At 47.8% G+C, this 19,042-nt stretch overlaps 1 protein-coding gene and 1 non-coding gene across 2 annotated transcripts; both read right to left on the reverse strand.

Annotated features, from left to right (window-relative positions):
- Positions 1-8,348: 8,348 nt before the first annotated feature.
- Positions 8,349-11,722, reverse strand: UBC (ubiquitin C). Its single transcript, XM_036080910.2, has 2 exons — positions 11,576-11,722; positions 8,349-10,706 (listed from the first exon to the last, which is right to left on the reverse strand). Exon 2 carries the CDS (start codon positions 10,701-10,703, stop codon positions 8,418-8,420), a length of 2,286 nt encoding a protein of 761 aa, XP_035936803.2. The 5' UTR covers positions 10,704-10,706; positions 11,576-11,722; the 3' UTR covers positions 8,349-8,417.
- A 6,229-nt stretch (positions 11,723-17,951) lies between these two features.
- Positions 17,952-18,023, reverse strand: TRNAA-UGC (transfer RNA alanine (anticodon UGC)). Its single transcript has one exon. It is a non-coding gene; the product is annotated as a tRNA-Ala (tRNA).
- Positions 18,024-19,042: the final 1,019 nt, after the last annotated feature.

Here is a 19,042-nt window from a genome sequence, read left to right on the forward strand (position 1 = left end):
GCAAGATAAGTCTCTTTTTTCCTTACACCTGGCCCCAGTGAAGGTGGGGTTTGACTCTAGATTCGAAGGACAGCCAAAAATACCCCTACAGGGCCAAAGAAGGCTGCCGGTTCAGGACCAAAGAGAGAGATGGCCTCTCAGGGGAGGGAAATCACCCACGGAGCATTAATATCTGCAGCATACAACTGTGACTTCACGTTGTGATTTCTTTTTAATATCTCTTCATCTGACTCAAAAGAAAAGAAAGGGAAGGGAAGGGGAGGGGAGGGAAGGGAAGGGAAGGAAAGGAAAGGGAAGGAAAGGAAAGGAAAGGAAAAAAGCAACAGCCTACAGTCAGCTATAATAAGGGAAAGAAAGCTGGGTTTCTGAGGCAGCCCAGAGAAAGTCATCACAGCCCAGAAAAGCCACATCGAAGATGGAAGGAAGTCACTGGCAGAATTCCCCAGAGCAGTAGGCTGGCTGTGAGTGACAAGGGACTAGGAGCACAGATTTGTTGAAAGTGTAAGCATCCATTAGGGGCTTAGGGAGGGGCTTCCTAGAAGCAGTCCCACCCATGCAGTACAGATTTTTGTCATGGGGCTTAAAGGAAATGCTGACCCTTCCACACCGGCTCACACCGACGCTGGGGTCCACCTCCCTGGTCCTTCCTGCCTACATTACAACGGGTCACTCCCCTGCCATAGTCCAGCCTGATGGGCTTCACCCTTCCACTCCACAGAACTTGGGTTTTCAACACATTTTAAGATTCATTTGACAGCTTGTAAATATGTCCTGTTTAGTAGAACCATCTCTGAGAGATAAATGTGTCCTAATCATTGTTTCCTGTCAAAACCTATATTCTAACCATAAGAGGAAGAAAAGCAGTAAGAACAACTAAAAAATTAAAAAATAGATTCAGCAGTTTCAACAACAATAAAATAAATGAGCATGTAGCCCTTTTCTGGTCAATGATGGCAAGTCGACTGTGGGGACTTCCAGGAAAGATTTTTTTTTTGCTCCTAACAAGAGTCACAGGAAGGAGATGTCACTTTTTCTTCCTCTGGACATTGTCGGATCTGTATGTGATGTCTGGAACTGCTCAGCCATCTTGCTGACGACCCCCCAAAAAAAGACCAGACAGAAGACGCCAGAGCCCTAGCTCTGAGTCTCTCGTTATAAAGGTAATGTATAGCCAAACTATGGGCAGAGCCCAAGTGTCCATTGACTGGTGAATCGATAAAGAAGATGTGGTACAGGGGCATGTGAGTGGCTCAGTTGGTGAGGCATCCAACTCTTGGTTTCAGCTCAAGTCACGATCTCAGGGTTGTGAGATGGAGCCCCGAGTTGAGCCCTGCACTCAGCACAGAGTTTGCTTGTCCCTCTCCCTCTGCTTCTCCCCCCACTTGCACTCTCTCTCAAATAACTAAAATCTTTAAAAAAAAATATGTGATATGTACATACAATGGAATATTACTCAGCCATCAAAAAGAATGAAATTTTGCCATTTGCAACAGCATGGAAGGAGCTAGAGTATATCGTGCTAAGTGAAATAAGTCAGAGAAAGACAAATACTGTATGATTTCGCTCATAGGTGGAATTTAAGAAACAAAACAGATAAGCATATGGGAAGGAAACAAAAAGAGAGAAGGAGGGAGGCAAACCATAAGAGACTTTTTAAAAAGATTTTATTTATTTATTTGACAGAGAGAGACACAGCAAAAGAGGGAACACAAACAGGGGGAGTGGGAGAGGGAGAAGCAGGCTTCCCACGGAGCAGGAAGTCCGATGCAGGGCTCGATCCCAGGACCCTGGGATCATGACCTGAGCCGAAGGCAGACACTTAACGACTAAGCCACCCAGGCGCCCCACCATAAGAGACTCTTAATGACAGAGAACAAACGGAGGGTTGATGGAGGGAGGTGGGTGGGGGATGGATGGGCTAGATGGGTGATGGGCATTAAGGAGGGCACATGTTATGATGAGCACTGGGTGTTGTATGTAAGTGACGAATCACTGAATTCTACCCTGAAACCAATATTGCCTTATATGTTAACTAACTAGAATTTAAATAAAAATGTGAAACTAACCAAATAAATAATAAAGATAATGTATTTCCCTATGGTTTAGGCCCACTGGTTTTCTATTACTGGAAACATTCTGATACAGTAGGGGCTCAATAAAGTTTTAATTAAGTGGATACCTACATTTGCTAAAAGTAGGATCCCCAATAGTAACTTATTAATAAGTGGTAGTCACTTATTATTTTCAAACTATACTTGAACTTCCTCAATACAATTCTTTGGTAACAACAGTTTGATTAAAAAGTATTTCACCAGTGGAATGATAGCAATACTTTCTTTTTTTTTTTACTTTTTCTATTATGTTAATCACCATACATTACATCATTAGTTTTTGATGTAGTGTTCCATGATTCATTGTTTGTGCATAACACTCAGTGCTCCGTGCAGAACGTGCCCTCCTCAATACCCATCACCAGGCTAACCCATCCTCCCAACCCCCTCCCCTCTAGAATCCTCAGTTTGTTTTTCAGAGTCCATCATCTCTCATGTTTCGTCTTCCCCTCTGATTTCCCCCCCTTCATTCTTCCCCTCCTGCTATCTTCTTCTTTTTTTTTTTCTTAACATATAATGTATTATTTGTTTCAGAGGTACAGATCTGTGATTCAACAGTCTTGCACAATTCACAGCACTCACCATAGCACATACCCTCCCCAATGTCTATCACCCAGCCACCCCATCCCTCCCACCACCCCCTCACTCCAGCAACCCTCAGTTTGTTTCCTGAGATTAAGAATTTCTCATATCAGTGAGGTCATATGATACATGTCTTTCTCTGATTGACTTATTTCGCTCAGCATAACACCCTCCAGTTCCATCCACGTCGTTGCAAATGGCAAGATCTCATTCCTTTTGATGGCTGCATAATATTCCATTGTATATATATACCACATCTTCTTTATCCATTCATCTGTCGATGGACATCTTGGCTCTTTCCACAGTTTGGCTACTGTGGACATTGCTGCTATAAACATCGGGGTGCACGTGCCCCTTCGAATCCCTACATTTGTATCTTTGGGGTAAATACCCAGTAGGATAGCAATACTTTCAAACAGTGGTTCCCAACCCTGGCTGCACTTAAGATCCACTAGGAGAGGTTTTTTTAAATGCTGACGCCCGGGCCCCCCTCCAGACCAAGCATTTAGTATCTGTTGAAATCCATCCCCCACCCCCCGCCCCGGCCCCCTCTCTACCTGCACTTGCTTATTGCACTCCAGCCATGCTGGTCTCCTCTCTGTTCCTCAAATACACCAAACCCTGCCACTGCCAGGGCACCTGCACTACTGTATGCTGCCCCACGTTTTGCAAAGCTGCCTCCATTCATCTTTCAGGCCCCACTTAAAGAGTCCCCTCCCAGAAACCCTCTCCTAACCATCTGATCATAAGTAGGATCCCAAACTTCTCCCATTCAATCTGATCATCTCTGCTGCTGTGTGTAGTTATTTATTATCAAATAAAGGAACAGAGCTATCTCATTTGAATAAAGAACTCTAATACAAAATTAGGAAGAGTAGGGGCGCCTGGGTGGCTCAGGTCGTGATCCCAGGGTCCTAGGATCGAGCCCCGCATCGGGTTCCCTGCTCTGCGGGAAGCCTGCTTCTCCCTCTCCAACTCCCCCTGCTTGTGTTCCCTCTCTGGCTGTCTCTCTCTCTGTCAAATAAATAAAATCTTTTAAAAAAAAATAAAAATAAAAATAAATTAGGAAGAGTCGGGGCGCCTGGGTGGCTCAGTTGTTAAGCATTTGCCTTCAGCTCAGGTCATGATCCCAGGGTGCTGGGATCGAGTCTTGGGGGCTCCTTGCTCAGCTGGAGAGCCTGCTTCTCCCTCTGCCTGCTACTCCCCCTGCTTGTGCTCTTTCTCTCTCTGACAAATAAATAAATAAAATCTTTTTTAAAAAATTAGGAAGAGCTAGGAGATTTCAGGAATTCAGATAATGTCCAATCAGGACAGTCAAGGAACTTTAGTTAGTGCAACCTTTGAGTTAGGTCTTGACGTTGGGTAGGATTTGATTTGTTAAGGTGGGAGTGGTGGTATTTTAAAAAGAGGAAGCAGCTTGAGCAGAAAAAGGTGGAAAATGGAAGGGAGCATATGGAGAAAGTGGCCAGGAAGTAAGGGAAACAGGGAAGACAGCATTTTGAGGAGTTAGATCTGATGAGATACAGTAATAGAGCGTCTACGCTGAATAACAGCTATATTAGATGTTGTGGAGTAATTCCAACAGGAAGCGGCTGCAGGACTGGAAGGAAAAGGAGAAAGTAAAAGGCATTGGGGCCAGAGGGAGTGGGATAGTAAAAAGTCTCTGTAAGGAGTTAAGGTAAAAGCATAAATTGCTTTGTCAACCACAACCGCTTGGGGGCGCTGCGGGCCTCAGGACTAAACCAAAACCTGTCCTATGAGCTCCCTCTTCCGGCAGATATGAGCACTACACACTGACGTGGCAAATCCTTTATTAAAAGGCACTTGCCAAGCTGTTAGAAGATACCTCTGCGAGGGCCATATTTATAACTTGGCGAGGATTTTGTTGTGCTTTCAGACAAAACATAAAAAGGAAAACTGTTTTAAATAAATGCAAGCTACGTGCTTCTCTGGTTTTTTCAAGACTCATCTAAGTGAATCCTCTCATAGCATTAATTCATGTGTGAAACCAAACTTCACAGTCACTCCGTGAAACTAAGTCTAGTATCTGTTTTTTCAATCGACTGAAGACCCCTTAATAGCAGAAACACTTCTTATTCATCACTGTGTCACTGTGGTTCCTGTATTTGTTGGAGGGGCCTGTAAATGTTTCAGGAGGGATTCTGTTGGCTTGGTGGTTTTATTCTTGAGAAAATGACATGAGGTATTTTTCCTTTATGCAAAATGAGAAGATATTAGAACTCTTGTCAAAATTATAAAAGATGTAAAGTGAAGAAGCAAGGTACAGGACAGTCTGCAAACAGTATGCTACCTTTTGTAAAAGATACTAATTAGTGGTTGCTTTCATATGCGTAAACTCTGAAAGTATGTTGGGGCGGGGATGGGGCTAGAGAACTGGGTGGATGGAAGACAGCATGAAGGACATTACATACTATTCTAAACTGTCAAAGATTTTTTTAAAAGATTTTCATTTATGGGTGCCTGGGTGGCTCAGTAGGTTAAGTGGCTGCCTTCAGCTCAGGTCATGATCCCAGGATCCTGAAATCAAGCCCCACATCGGGCTCCTTGCTCAGCGGGGAGCCTGCTTCTCCCTCTCCCTGCTGCTCCCCCTGCTTGTGCTCTCTCTCTCCCTGTCAAATAAATAAAATCTTAAAAAAAAAAAGATTTTTATTTATTTACCTGAGAGAGAGCACACGCACACAAATGGGGGGAGGGACTGAGGGAGAGGGAGAAACAGACTCTCCGCTGAGCAGGAAACCTGATGCTGGGCTGGAGCCCAGGACCCTGAGATCATGACCTGGGCTGAAGGCAGACGCTTAACCGACTGGGCCACCCAGGTGCCCCTAAAGATTTGTTTAATTATTTGAGAGAGTGCAAGCAGGGGGAGGAAAAGAGGGAGAGAAACTCAAGCAGACTCCCCACTGGGCGGGGAGCCTGACATGGGGCTCGATCCCACAACCCTGAGATCATCACCTCAGCTGAAATCATGAGTTGGACGCTTAACCGACTGAGCCACCCAGGCGCCCCTATTTTAAACTTTTTATGTATCCAAAACACGTGAAGTGTTACTCAAAAAATTAAAAATAGAAAAATATCATGGGACAAATAATTATAAGTTCTAAGGCGGATTATTTTTAATTATCCCTGAGAACCTTATTACATAGAAATCTTGTATTTATGCCATACTTTCAAAATATTAGTATACAAAAGAGCTGTAAGGATGTACTGTGCAGAGCAGTGTAACAGCAGAAACCTGGAAACAAATGTTGGTGCACAGGTTAAATCATAGGGCATCCATACAATGGGATAGCAAGAGTATTAAAAAGAATGAGGTAGATCTAGATATGGTGACATGAAAAGGTGTCCATAATTACTCTGCTTAAAAAAGGCTGAGAAGGGCGCCTGGGTGGCTCAGTCGTTGAGCGTCTGCCTTCGGCTCAGGTCATGATCCCAGGGTCCTGGGATCGAGTCCCACATCGGGCTCCCTGCTCTTTGGGAGCCTGCTTCTCCCTCTGCCTCTCTCTCTCATGAATAAATAAAGAAAATCTTTAAAAAAAAAAAAAAAAAAAGGCTGAGAAACTATATTGTGAATGGTCCTATGTACATATGTGTATACATTATGTATGTACATAACTATGGTGTATTTATTAGAGAATAGAAGGTAAAAGTCCAAAAAGGTACCAAACCTTAAAAGTAGTTATCACTGGGGAAAAAGCTAACACCGGGAAATTATGAACTTGGGTGGACTATCTTTGACTTTGACACACACACACACACACACACACACACACACGATGTATATATACGTTGTAATTGAAATAAGCACCAAATCTATTCCAAACTCGTTTCTTCCTGGGAGTAAGCTTGTATGAACTCTACATCATTGATTTTAACGTGTTTGTAGTTGTTTTTCAGAACCCTTCTGGTATTTACTCTTGTAATTAGCAATTCCTTTCATTGAACTTGACAGGCAGCACTTTACTTCAAAGAACCAAGTGTTCTTCAGTGAGTTCCCAAATGAGCATCCCCACCCGGGTAACAATTTTATCAGACGGTGCTCCGACGCGCTTATGCTCCAACGCCAAGATCCCTCTAGCTCTGCACAAGGTACTCAGGGTCTCCACCCTAAGAAATTCAGCTGTAATAATATGACCCAGCCCCACGTTCTCAAAAACTGTAAGCCACTCAACCTCTTGTACTTGGAAAACTAAAGATTTTTTAAGTAATCCCTACACGCAACTTGGGGCTCAAACTAACAAACCTGAGGTCAAGAGCTGCACGCTCCAGAGCCAGCCAGGAACCCCTGGAAAACTAAAAAAGCACTCATCATCACTGATTAGGAACCATGTGATGCCTGTCCTTCAGAGTGGTCATTTTCAGGATGCTACTGAGGTTTTTTCCCAACGCTAGAACCAGTTTGGAATGAGTGTATTTTTTGCAGGTCACCTAACATGGTGACCAGAAGTGCTAGTCGAATTCCTGAGGTTAAGACTTGACAGAGACACAGCGAGAAAGGGAACACAAGCAGGGGGAGTGGGGGAGGGAGTAGCAGGCTTCCCGTCGAGCAGGGAGCCCGATGCAGGGCTCGATCCCAGGACCCTGAGATCATGACCTGAGCCAAATGCAGTAGCTTAACCAACTGAGCACCCAGGCGCGTAATCTCTACACCCAGTGTGGGGCTCGATCCCAGGACCCTGGGATCACAACCTGAGCAGAAGGCAGACGCTTAACGACTGAGCCACCCAGGTGCCCCCTTGAGGTTGTTTAACCTATGTCACCTTACAGAGTCATGGAAATTGAGTGCACTGTACATTTTGTACACTTCTTTCAACAAAGTGAAAAACTGCAACAGTTTCCCTAAGATTTACAGATTTCTCAAATGGCATTTTCTAGTCTGATCCCTAAAGCTAAGGATGTAGTCTTAAGCTATTTTATAGACAACACAAAAATTTCCTGTACACCTCAGGTTGCACATGGATACCCTAAAACTGGGCAAGTGGAAGGCAGTGGTGCTTTGGGAACAGTCCCTTCCTAAGTCCCTTAATGGTTCTGATGTGTGGGGTACCTACCACCCGGTGCCAATTCCTTAACATTATACCAGCTTCCTTAGACTTCCACCTTTGCTTGTAATTATGACAAAGAACTCCTCACCAGCAGCATCTGATGGGGTAAAAGCTACTATAAACTTTCCCAAGTGAAGACAAAGACAGTGGCCTCTTCTACCAATTGTTATGACTTTTGAGCATAATGCCAGACACACTTAATACAGATTACTTGCCATTTTTAAAATATCTGGTAAAACTGCTTCCTGCGCAGCTCAATGTAAGTTTAAATAGACCTATTAAACCCGGTTCTTCTGAAGATTCCACCACCCCCACCCTCTTTTTAGTTATCTCCTTCCTGCTGGCAGCCCAAAACTCTCCCATTTTGTTACCTCACAAACCAATCTCAAATTCAGGATTTTTAAAATCAGTAGCTTACAAGTACAGCTACATATAGGCTATATACGGAGAATTCTAACTGCAACCTCTGAATTTTTTTACGGACATTACTTACGTCCTGGTTACTAGAATCACTTGATAGACTGAAAACCCCGACCCCTCACACCCCAACCAAACTAAAAAGAACCCCTTCTCCCCGCAAAAACTCACACTATTTGGGAATGCAACAACTTTATTGAAAGAAAAGTGCAATGAATTTTGTCAACAGCTTAAAAGGGGAAACTTAGACACCTCCCCTCAAGCGCAGGACCAAGTGCAGAGTGGACTCCTTCTGGATGTTGTAGTCTGACAGGGTGCGCCCGTCCTCCAGCTGTTTCCCGGCAAAGATCAACCTCTGCTGGTCGGGGGGGATGCCCTCTTTGTCCTGGATCTTCGCCTTGACGTTCTCGATGGTGTCACTGGGCTCCACCTCCAGGGTGATGGTCTTACCGGTCAAGGTCTTCACGAAGATCTGCATGCCCCCTCTGAGGCGGAGGACCAGGTGCAGAGTGGACTCCTTCTGGATGTTGTAGTCTGACAGGGTGCGCCCGTCCTCCAGCTGTTTCCCGGCAAAGATCAACCTCTGCTGGTCGGGTGGGATGCCCTCTTTGTCCTGGATCTTCGCCTTGACGTTCTCGATGGTGTCACTGGGCTCCACCTCCAAGGTGATGGTCTTACCGGTCAAGGTCTTCACGAAGATCTGCATGCCCCCTCTGAGGCGGAGGACCAGGTGCAGAGTGGACTCCTTCTGGATGTTGTAGTCTGACAGGGTGCGCCCGTCCTCCAGCTGTTTCCCGGCAAAGATCAACCTCTGCTGGTCGGGGGGGATGCCCTCTTTGTCCTGGATCTTCGCCTTGACGTTCTCGATGGTGTCACTGGGCTCCACCTCCAAGGTGATGGTCTTACCGGTCAAGGTCTTCACGAAGATCTGCATGCCCCCTCTGAGGCGCAGGACCAGGTGCAGAGTGGACTCCTTCTGGATGTTGTAGTCAGACAGGGTGCGCCCGTCCTCCAGCTGTTTCCCGGCAAAGATCAACCTCTGCTGGTCGGGGGGGATGCCCTCTTTGTCCTGGATCTTTGCCTTGACGTTCTCGATGGTGTCACTGGGCTCCACCTCCAGGGTGATGGTCTTACCGGTCAAGGTCTTCACGAAGATCTGCATGCCCCCTCTGAGGCGCAGGACCAGGTGCAGAGTGGACTCCTTCTGGATGTTGTAGTCAGACAGGGTGCGCCCGTCTTCCAGCTGTTTCCCGGCAAAGATCAACCTCTGCTGGTCGGGGGGGATGCCCTCTTTGTCCTGGATCTTCGCCTTGACGTTCTCGATGGTGTCACTGGGCTCCACCTCCAAGGTGATGGTCTTACCGGTCAAGGTCTTCACGAAGATCTGCATGCCCCCTCTGAGGCGGAGGACCAGGTGCAGAGTGGACTCCTTCTGGATGTTGTAGTCAGACAGGGTGCGCCCGTCCTCCAGCTGTTTCCCGGCAAAGATCAACCTCTGCTGGTCGGGTGGGATGCCCTCTTTGTCCTGGATCTTCGCCTTGACGTTCTCGATGGTGTCACTGGGCTCCACCTCCAGGGTGATGGTCTTACCGGTCAAGGTCTTCACGAAGATCTGCATGCCCCCTCTGAGGCGGAGGACCAGGTGCAGAGTGGACTCCTTCTGGATGTTGTAGTCAGACAGGGTGCGCCCGTCTTCCAGCTGTTTCCCGGCAAAGATCAACCTCTGCTGGTCGGGGGGGATGCCCTCTTTGTCCTGGATCTTCGCCTTGACGTTCTCGATGGTGTCACTGGGCTCCACCTCCAGGGTGATGGTCTTACCGGTCAAGGTCTTCACGAAGATCTGCATGCCCCCTCTGAGGCGGAGGACCAGGTGCAGAGTGGACTCCTTCTGGATGTTGTAGTCAGACAGGGTGCGCCCGTCCTCCAGCTGTTTCCCGGCAAAGATCAACCTCTGCTGGTCGGGTGGGATGCCCTCTTTGTCCTGGATCTTCGCCTTGACGTTCTCGATGGTGTCACTGGGCTCCACCTCCAGGGTGATGGTCTTACCGGTCAAGGTCTTCACGAAGATCTGCATGCCCCCTCTGAGGCGGAGGACCAGGTGCAGAGTGGACTCCTTCTGGATGTTGTAGTCAGACAGGGTGCGCCCGTCTTCCAGCTGTTTCCCGGCAAAGATCAACCTCTGCTGGTCGGGGGGGATGCCCTCTTTGTCCTGGATCTTCGCCTTGACGTTCTCGATGGTGTCACTGGGCTCCACCTCCAAGGTGATGGTCTTACCGGTCAAGGTCTTCACGAAGATCTGCATGCCCCCTCTGAGGCGGAGGACCAGGTGCAGAGTGGACTCCTTCTGGATGTTGTAGTCAGACAGGGTGCGCCCGTCCTCCAGCTGTTTCCCGGCAAAGATCAACCTCTGCTGGTCGGGGGGGATGCCCTCTTTGTCCTGGATCTTCGCCTTGACGTTCTCGATGGTGTCACTGGGCTCCACCTCCAGGGTGATGGTCTTACCGGTCAAGGTCTTCACGAAGATCTGCATCGTCTGTCACAAAAAAAAAAAAAAAGAAAAAAAAAAAACAACCCAAAAGTGTAGCAGACAACTCACATGTGAACACGATCCTGCTGGTCAGTTACTAATCATTTTATGTTTACCCAGTGACTAAAATAAGCGTCACATAAACAAGCAAGCTGGGGGGGGGGGGAGGGGAGGACAAGCTCCCCGAGCTCAAGCAAGCTCCACAGCCAAGTGTCAGACCCCTCGGAGAGAAAAGCATGGACACCAGTCAATGAAGGCGCGGGCCCCCCTTACCTTCCCCTCCCACCTCACTGATGTCTGCCCCGACAGCTCGGCAGGGTCTTCCCCGGGCCTAACCCTTGTGTCCCGCGACTGACCAAAGTCGGCTGCACACACAGGACCAGGCGGCCCCGCCCCAGACTATGAACCGACAAAGGGGTGACATCACGTGACCGGCACGGTGAGCGGGTCCCCTCCCCTGGAACGGGCGCAGGACTGAACGGCACCCGCACTTGGCGCCCACTCGCTGCGACGAGACGCGGAGCGTGGCGCCAGCGCGGCCGCGGACACACCCGGACTCCCCCCACTCACACCGAGCAATGAGCCCCGTAAGGCCTCACGGGCCCGCCGCGTTCTCATCCGCTCACAACCATCCCCCTCCCAGGCTTCTCTCTCCAACCTCAGAGCCCGCCTCGCAGCCCGGCTTCTCCCGGCCAGGGATCCCAAGCGGCCGCCATTTTGCGGCGTCCCTCCCCCTCAGAGAACTCCGCTCCCGCGCCCGGGCGACTAAAAGCCTCCACCGCTGCCCCGCCGGCTGCTGGCTGCTCGGCCTCCCGCCTCCCCTGCACCCGCGCCGCCACAACACCCCCGGGCCAGCGCAGCAGCCCACTCCTCACCAAGCGGCTGTGACAGCAGGGGACACACAACAACGTCAACTGGACTCCCGGCCTCCACGGAACTGCCTGCGCCACACCCGGCGCCTCCTTATATAGCAATCGGGCGCGCGGCTCTGATGGATCCCTCCGCAGAAACGTCGAGAAGGGACTACTTTTCTCACACTTCCTGCCCTCCGGAGAGAAAACCAGCACCCCCAAATCATCCAAGAGCCCCCCTGAAATGTTTACCTGTCAAGAATGGGCTGTAGAGCTGAATCTGGTGAGGAAGGGGCCGCTGCGCTTGGCGCCCGCGCGGAGGGATCAGCGCGTTCGTTGAGTGCTACGTCCGCGGACGTGGCCGGCGCTCGACCTCGGGGGCGGGGGCGGGGGGAGGAGGGGAAAGGGCCCTCGGAAGGCGCAAAAACCCGGCGCGGAGACCTCAAGACGCCCGGAGCGGGCTGTCCCCGCCGTCCGACCCCGACGCCCCCTCCCCTCAGCCGCAACGGTCGCCGTGGCTCTCGAGAGCCGCCCTGGACGGAGCGGGGCTAGGCGTCGCGCGCCCCTCGCCCCTCCGCGAACTCGGGGGTCTTCGTGCCGGGGCGCGCTCAGGCTGCGTCCCCTCCCCCACTCCCACCTCCCGCTGTGGCGGCCCGCCCATCCCCCCTGCGCGGGCGCGCGGACAAGACCGATGACTCGACAAGATCGCGGCGCGGCGGCCGGACGCGGGCCAGCCTTGGGCCCCCAGCCCGCGCTCGGGGCAGCTCGGGAGCGAGACACGCGGGGGAGTGCCGCGGGGCCGCCCCAGCCGAAGTCTGAAGAGGGGGGCAGAAACCCCACCCGCTTTGTCCACCTACTCGAGATGCCTCTGGAAGCCGACCGAACTTTCTAGATTGTTCTTTGGCCTTCCTGTTTCATCCGCGCAGGCTTGGGTTCGAGAAGACTGTGCTTGAACACAAGCGCGGAGGCCTCAGTCCCACCTGGTTAGGCCTGAGGTTCTAAACACACTGCTCGAATCCCAGGCCTGTACGTTGTGGCGGGGGGAGAAAAACACAACTTTATATCCCAAATGTAAAATTTAATTCTACGGGAAAGTTCTATTTGGATAAAAGAAGAGGAAAAGATTGCAGGCCCGATCTTTTTCGTTTTTACCACCATCCATTTTGTGGTTTTTAGGTGTCATTTCTTTGACGTATTCTTTGTTTTTAAAATATATGAATATTAAAAATATAATATGGTGAAAACTTAAGAGGTTTTTGGAAGTTTACAGTGAAAAGTTTACCTCATGCTCAATTCCCCAGCCACTGCCCCTTCTGGAATCTTCTAGAAATATTCCCCATTTCTACAATATAGAGGGGGGAAAGATCTTTTAATTTCCATCCTCAAAGCCTTCCAAAAAAGAAAAATTGCCTAAAAAATGTTCTGCCATTAAAAAAAAGACTCATTCCTGTTTTAAATTATGAACATTGTATTAAACTTTCTTAAAATGTGAATCAAAACAAAACTGCTATGTATTGTCTTCGGTGACCCATGTATGTAGGTATTTTTGAAAAAGGTCTGAGGAACGTTCAAAATAGACTAATCTGTGCAATTTTTAACATTTTTCAAAGAGAATGAATTGGTTACTGGAAAATTAAAAGGAACAGTAAAAACAAAATATCATTTTTCAGGTTAGCAGGAGACCCCAGTCACTTCCTATCCAGATTTTTGTGAAGGTTATTTCTGGAAAGAGGTTTTAAAGGAACAAAACATGGAGGCTCTTTATAGGGGTATTTCTCCCCAAATTTCAGGCAGAAGTTTCAGAGAACCAGAACACCGAGGTTCTTTCTAAGGTAACCAGGCTTGGCTTCATACGACACACCCTGCTCGCTTTTGGCAGCCTCATGATTCATGTTGTTTAAAGGCTGAGTCACGAGCTTTGTGACATAGCTTTTTCCAGAGTCCAAAAGGTACAGAGAAAAACAGGCCTGATTTCAGAGGCAGGGGAGGGAGAGGAGGAAGAAGAGGAGGAAGGAGGAAGAAGAGAGGCTCAGAGGGTGGGAAGTGGGTCCAGGGTTATCTGCAAGGAGAAAACAACAGTCTTAGGAGCTGAGAACACTGATGTTGTCTCTAGCAGGGAAAAAAAAAAAAAAAACTCGGAAGCACCCCTTCATTCCTTAAGTCCAACAATGGGTTGTGTGAGAGGAAATAGAAGTAAACATTTGTCCAAGGGCACTGAGGTGACAGGGAGGGGAAGAGAAAGTGAGGCAAGTGGCTGGTGTTTATTTCTAGAGCAGTGATTCTCAACCAGGAGGGACTCGGCTCTTCGGTGGACATTTGGCAATGTCTGGAGACCATTTTTGGTTGTCCCAACAGTGGTGTTAGTGGGGAGGAGAAAGTGCCACTGGCATTTGGTAACAGAGGTCGGAGATGCTCGTCCCCTACGACACAATCACCCAGCCCCAAATGTCGGTAATGCCAAGGAGGTTGAGAAACCCTGCCCTACAGAGGAATTTTGTCCTCATTACAACTGCTTTTCTATTTGCTGAGAAGGCCTCCCAAAACCTACATGCCCCACTTGGACCCGGGAATTGGGTATCAAGTCACGTCCCTGAAACCTAAAATCTCCTGACCTAGAATGTAATGTGCTAGAATGTGCGAGATGCAGGGTGAGTCACTGGATCCATTTTCAGTTCCTTCCACCCACAGATCCGTCCTTTGCAAGCGCCCCAGAAGAGATTGGTTCAGAACTGGCACCAATGGAAGAGTGACAGGCCCAGCAACAGGGCGGGATTGGTGGGCAGGAGTGAGCACGTGATGGGCTGAGCTCACAAAGGGCCTGGGTGTTGGGCTGCTGTAGGGAGGGATGTGGGGGTGCCTGGTGCCTGCTTGTCTGCCTGCCTTTCTTCCTTCCCTGAAGGATTCAGTTCCCCTGAAGGTCACAACCATGTATGGGACTTAACTCAGCGTCATGAGAAAGTCCAAGAGCACAAGGATCAGCAAACATTTCCCCCCCCAAGACAAAGAGTGAAATCAAGAGCTGGCTGGGAAATGTTTGCCTTGCTTTGTCATTGGTTATATAACCATAAAAGGTAGTTAAAGGTATCTGCAGCTTGGGGCGGGGCGGGGGGGGCGGATTTGGGCGGGGAGCCCAAGGGACTCTTCTTTCTCCTGTTTACATGAGTGCATTTGCATTGTGTGGCAGAGCATTGGCTGCTCCAGTTTAAAAATAACCAGTTTCATCCTCCACCAGGCAGAAAATCAGACTTCAGTTCCAGTCCCCAAATTTGCCTACTTTAGGAAGATTGAGAAGTTAGTCAACAGTGGATTTGTTTTGTTCTTAATTCGTTGTTAAGTTGTGGCAAAATATACACATAACAAAATTTACCATCTTAACCATTTTTAAGCGAACAGTTCGGTCGTGTTAGGTATGCTGCGGGGGGGGGGGGGGAGTCATTTTCCCTTTACCCTCTGAGTTCTTAGCTGAGACCCCTGTAATGAAAGACAGATAAACAAGAGAGAGAGAGAGAGAAAAAAAAAAGACAACCCAGAAGTTCATTAACATGTATATTTCAAGTATACATGGGAGATACCCAGGGGAAAATGAATAACTCAGAGGTGGTTTTAGAAGTTAGGCTTAAATACCATCTTAATAGGGAAAGAGAAGGGGAATATAGGCCTCTCAGCGGAAAGTAAATGGTTTTTAGGAAAGATGAATAGAAGAGATGGGAGGTAGGATAGTTTGTGACAGTTTAGTGTTTAACTGATGTGGGAAATAAAGACAGAAGAAAAATTATTAAATTTCCTTACTACCTATAGTCCATTGACAAGTCCTTGAAACAAGCAGAGTGACATTCCTCTAGGGACTCAGCTGCCTTGAAGTTGATACTTTGCTGAGGGCAAAAGACAATCCTAGCCAGACCCCCACCTCCCAGGATCCTGTAAGTCTACTTTAACATGTAAAAATTTCTTTAGAAATTTCCTTTATCTCTAAACCCCCAAGATATGTGTTGGCAATCACCCCCCAAGCATATGGCCCACCGATATACATCTGAAGGGGTTCATGACTAAGGTTTTATTAGACGGTAATAAATGACCTTTTCCCAACAATAGCTAGCCCCCTCAAGGTCCTGGAAACCTTGCTTCCAAAATTCATTAGAGACTTAAGCTATCCCTAACCCCCTCCCAACTTGAAAGTATATGATGGGCCACTCCTCATGACCCTTCTGCCCACGGGTCCTGTCCTTGTGCTTTAATAAAACCACCTTTTTGCACCAAAGACGTCTCAAGAATTCTTTCTTTGCCATCGGCTTCAAACCCTAAAGTCTGTCCTACAGCATTACTTCTAGTCTCCTCTCCTGTGACAGGAGCCAGTCTTCCCTGGTTGGTGAAGCTCCGGGGAGGGGTTCTACAACCGCTGAGCCTGTTGGAAGGATCTGCATGTAGGACAAAAGGGAGTTCACAGACATCCTCTCCTCCTATCTGCTATTTTTCAAGTGACTTCAGCTCAAAGTAATATCGAAGTGGCATATTTGGAGCTGGCATATGCTACTACCCTTCAATATTCACATTGTTGTGCAACCATCACCACCATCCATCTCCAGAATTCTTTCATCTTGGAAACCTGATCCTCTGTCCCCGTTTAAAAAAGCTCCCTGTGGGGCACCTGGGTGGCTCAGCTGGCCTGCCTTCGGCTCAGGTCATGATCTCAGGGTCCTGGGATCAAGTCCCACATCGGGCTCCCTGCTCAGCGGGGAGTCTGCTTCTCCTTCTCCCTCTGCTGCTCCCCCTGCTTGTGCTCTCTCACTCACACACTCTCTCTCAAATAAATAAAATCTTTAAAAATAAATAATAAAAAATCTCCCTGGGGCACATGGGTGGCTCAGTCATTGGGCTTCCAACTCTTGATCTTGGCTCAGGCTGCGATCTCCGGGTCAGGGGATTGAGCCCTGCAGCGGGCTCTACAATCAGTGTGGAGTCAGCTTGAGATCCTCTCTCTTTCTCCACCCCCCTCAAATAAATAAATAAAATCTTAAAAAAAAAAAAAAAGTTCCCCATTCCCCCTTCCCCCAGCACCTGGCATCCACTCTTCTACTTTCTGTCTCTTTGAATTTGACTACTCCAGCGATGTCATATAATGAGCTTGGGTTTTTTTAAGTGTAAAATAAAATGTAATAGTTGAAAAAGACATATTTTTCAAGGATTCACTACAGCTTTTCTAGGCAGCTACATTTCCCAACATGCCTCATGGTGTGTGTGCTTGTCAGTGTGCTATTAGAAATATTTAATTATAAGATACAAAGTAAAAAGAGAAGCATATAATTACTTTCATGTTAGGCCTGATAACTTTAGAAATTACCTCAACATTTTGTTCCCTTAAAACCTTGTTGACATTTGGAGAGAAATAACCTTCACAGAAGCTCACCAAAATGCCATCACCCCGCGTGTGAGTCATCTCACAAATTTCAGTTTCATCTCAGAAGTGAACACTTTGCAAAGAGTCACGTCCCCCCACATCTAAGATGAGAAGTTTTTATGCTTTAAAATATGAGGCCAAGTCACATGAGATACAGGATTTGATGGGTGAGGAATTCATTATTACTGCAGACAAAGAATGGGACCCACAGAATGCAATAGGATCTCTTCTTTTAATAAAATACGTCTTTGATCTTTTTTTTTTTAAAGATTTTATTTATTTATTTGACAGAGAGACACAGCGAGAGAGGGAACACAAGCAGGGGGAGCGGGAGAGGGAGAAGCAGGCTTCCCGCTGAGCAGGGAGCCCAATGCGGGGCTCCATCCCAGGACCCTGGGCAGACGCTTAACGACTGAGCCACCCAGGTGCCCCACATCTTTGATCTTTGATCTTTAATGATAAAATACAGATTATGTGTAAATATAAACATGAACAGAATGTGCATCAAAACCATTCATTCATTCATTCATTCATTAGTGCCCTGTTGCTGATGAAGCAGGAAACAAACTCCTGCCTGCCAGGAATGCTGGTTTCCTTTTGGGTCACTCCCAAGCTGGTTGGTTATTAACAGCACAAATAAAGGGCAAGGGCCAACACAGTCAGACCTTCCATACTTGCCCTCTGATGGCGAGGAATCAGTCACCAGTGCTGGGGGCCTTTAACTGCAGTCACAGTGCCAGGAAAAGGACCGTGACCTCCCCGGTTGATCTTTCTCACTGTGGTTTTAGTCATCAGGTGATCTTTGCTGTCGCATTTGTCCTCTAACAGCTCCCCTTAGCCTCTTCCAACAAAAGTACATCAGGAGTGTTATGGGTTTCAGAAACAGGATCATGCCTATCGTGAAAATCTCACCTCCAAGTAGTGATTAGAGGAGTAATAATCACATAAATGGCGCTTTAATGATGAAGAACAGGAATAGAAAATAAGAACCAGAAAAAAGCATGGTGGAGATGCCGGGGATCGAACCCGGGGCCTCATACATGCAAAGCATGCGCTCTACCACTGAGCTACATCCCCCTCCCCTTTTACCTTGCTTTCTGAAATTCTCTGCTATACTCTATACTTAAGATTTTTTTTTTCTTGTTTTCCTAAGTTAAAATTTTGTATAATTAAATGTGTGTTGGAGTTTAGCATAAGCAAACCAAAATAAATGTTCCCAAATAGGCCCATTCTGTATACCCCTGCAACTGAAATTCTAGCTGATATCAGGACTAAGGAACAAAGGGAAATTGACCTATTTTTGAATGTTGCTCATCACGGAAAAGAAGGGAAGGAAAATGAGTTTCTTTCCAATAAATAAGGGTGTTGCCCTGATTACACCACTATCCAGAAATGTCTGGCTCCCTGTTCCTTAAAACCATTCCAGGGAGAAATAGGTGATGGGGAGGGACTAAGGAGCGCACCTGCCGTGATGCACACCGGGTGACGGGTGACGTATGGAAGTGTTGAATCACTACATTGTACACCTGACACAAACGTAACACTGTATGTTAACTATACTGAAATTAAAAGACTTAATAAAAAGTATCCAGTCTTCAGTAAGTTTGAGGTTTGCAGACCTGCCTCCCTCCCAGAGAACTCTTCTAAATATAAAAATAAGCAAATTAAAAAGAAACAGATCCAGCTCCAGAATCATGGCTTTGAGGGAGGAATCGCTTTGCATAGCCCACTGAAAAGAACCATTTTTAACTGTCACTTAGCACAGCTGTGCAGAGTGCTTATGAAGCACCGCAGGGGAGAGAACATGTCTATGTCACATCCTCCGAGTCCTCAGGGGGTCACTCAGGGGTGAAGGAACGGTTGAAGGCAAGGAGAGAGCAGAAAACAGGGGCTTCACCTCTTTCCACCAGCGCTTGAGCTTTCCTGGCGGGAAACAGTCACTTACTCTGATGGGGAGAACACACCCCGAACTGTCCTGCCACCTTGGTCCAGTCAGCTCCCTTATGGCCGGCTGATGCCTGACACCCTCCTCGGGTAAAGGCCTAACTGAGCTGGAGCCCAGGACACCAGACCAGGAGCTGTGATTTCATATCCTC

This window comes from Halichoerus grypus, chromosome 13, assembly GCF_964656455.1.
Source record: "Halichoerus grypus chromosome 13, mHalGry1.hap1.1, whole genome shotgun sequence".
Lineage (NCBI taxonomy): Eukaryota > Metazoa > Chordata > Mammalia > Carnivora > Phocidae > Halichoerus > Halichoerus grypus.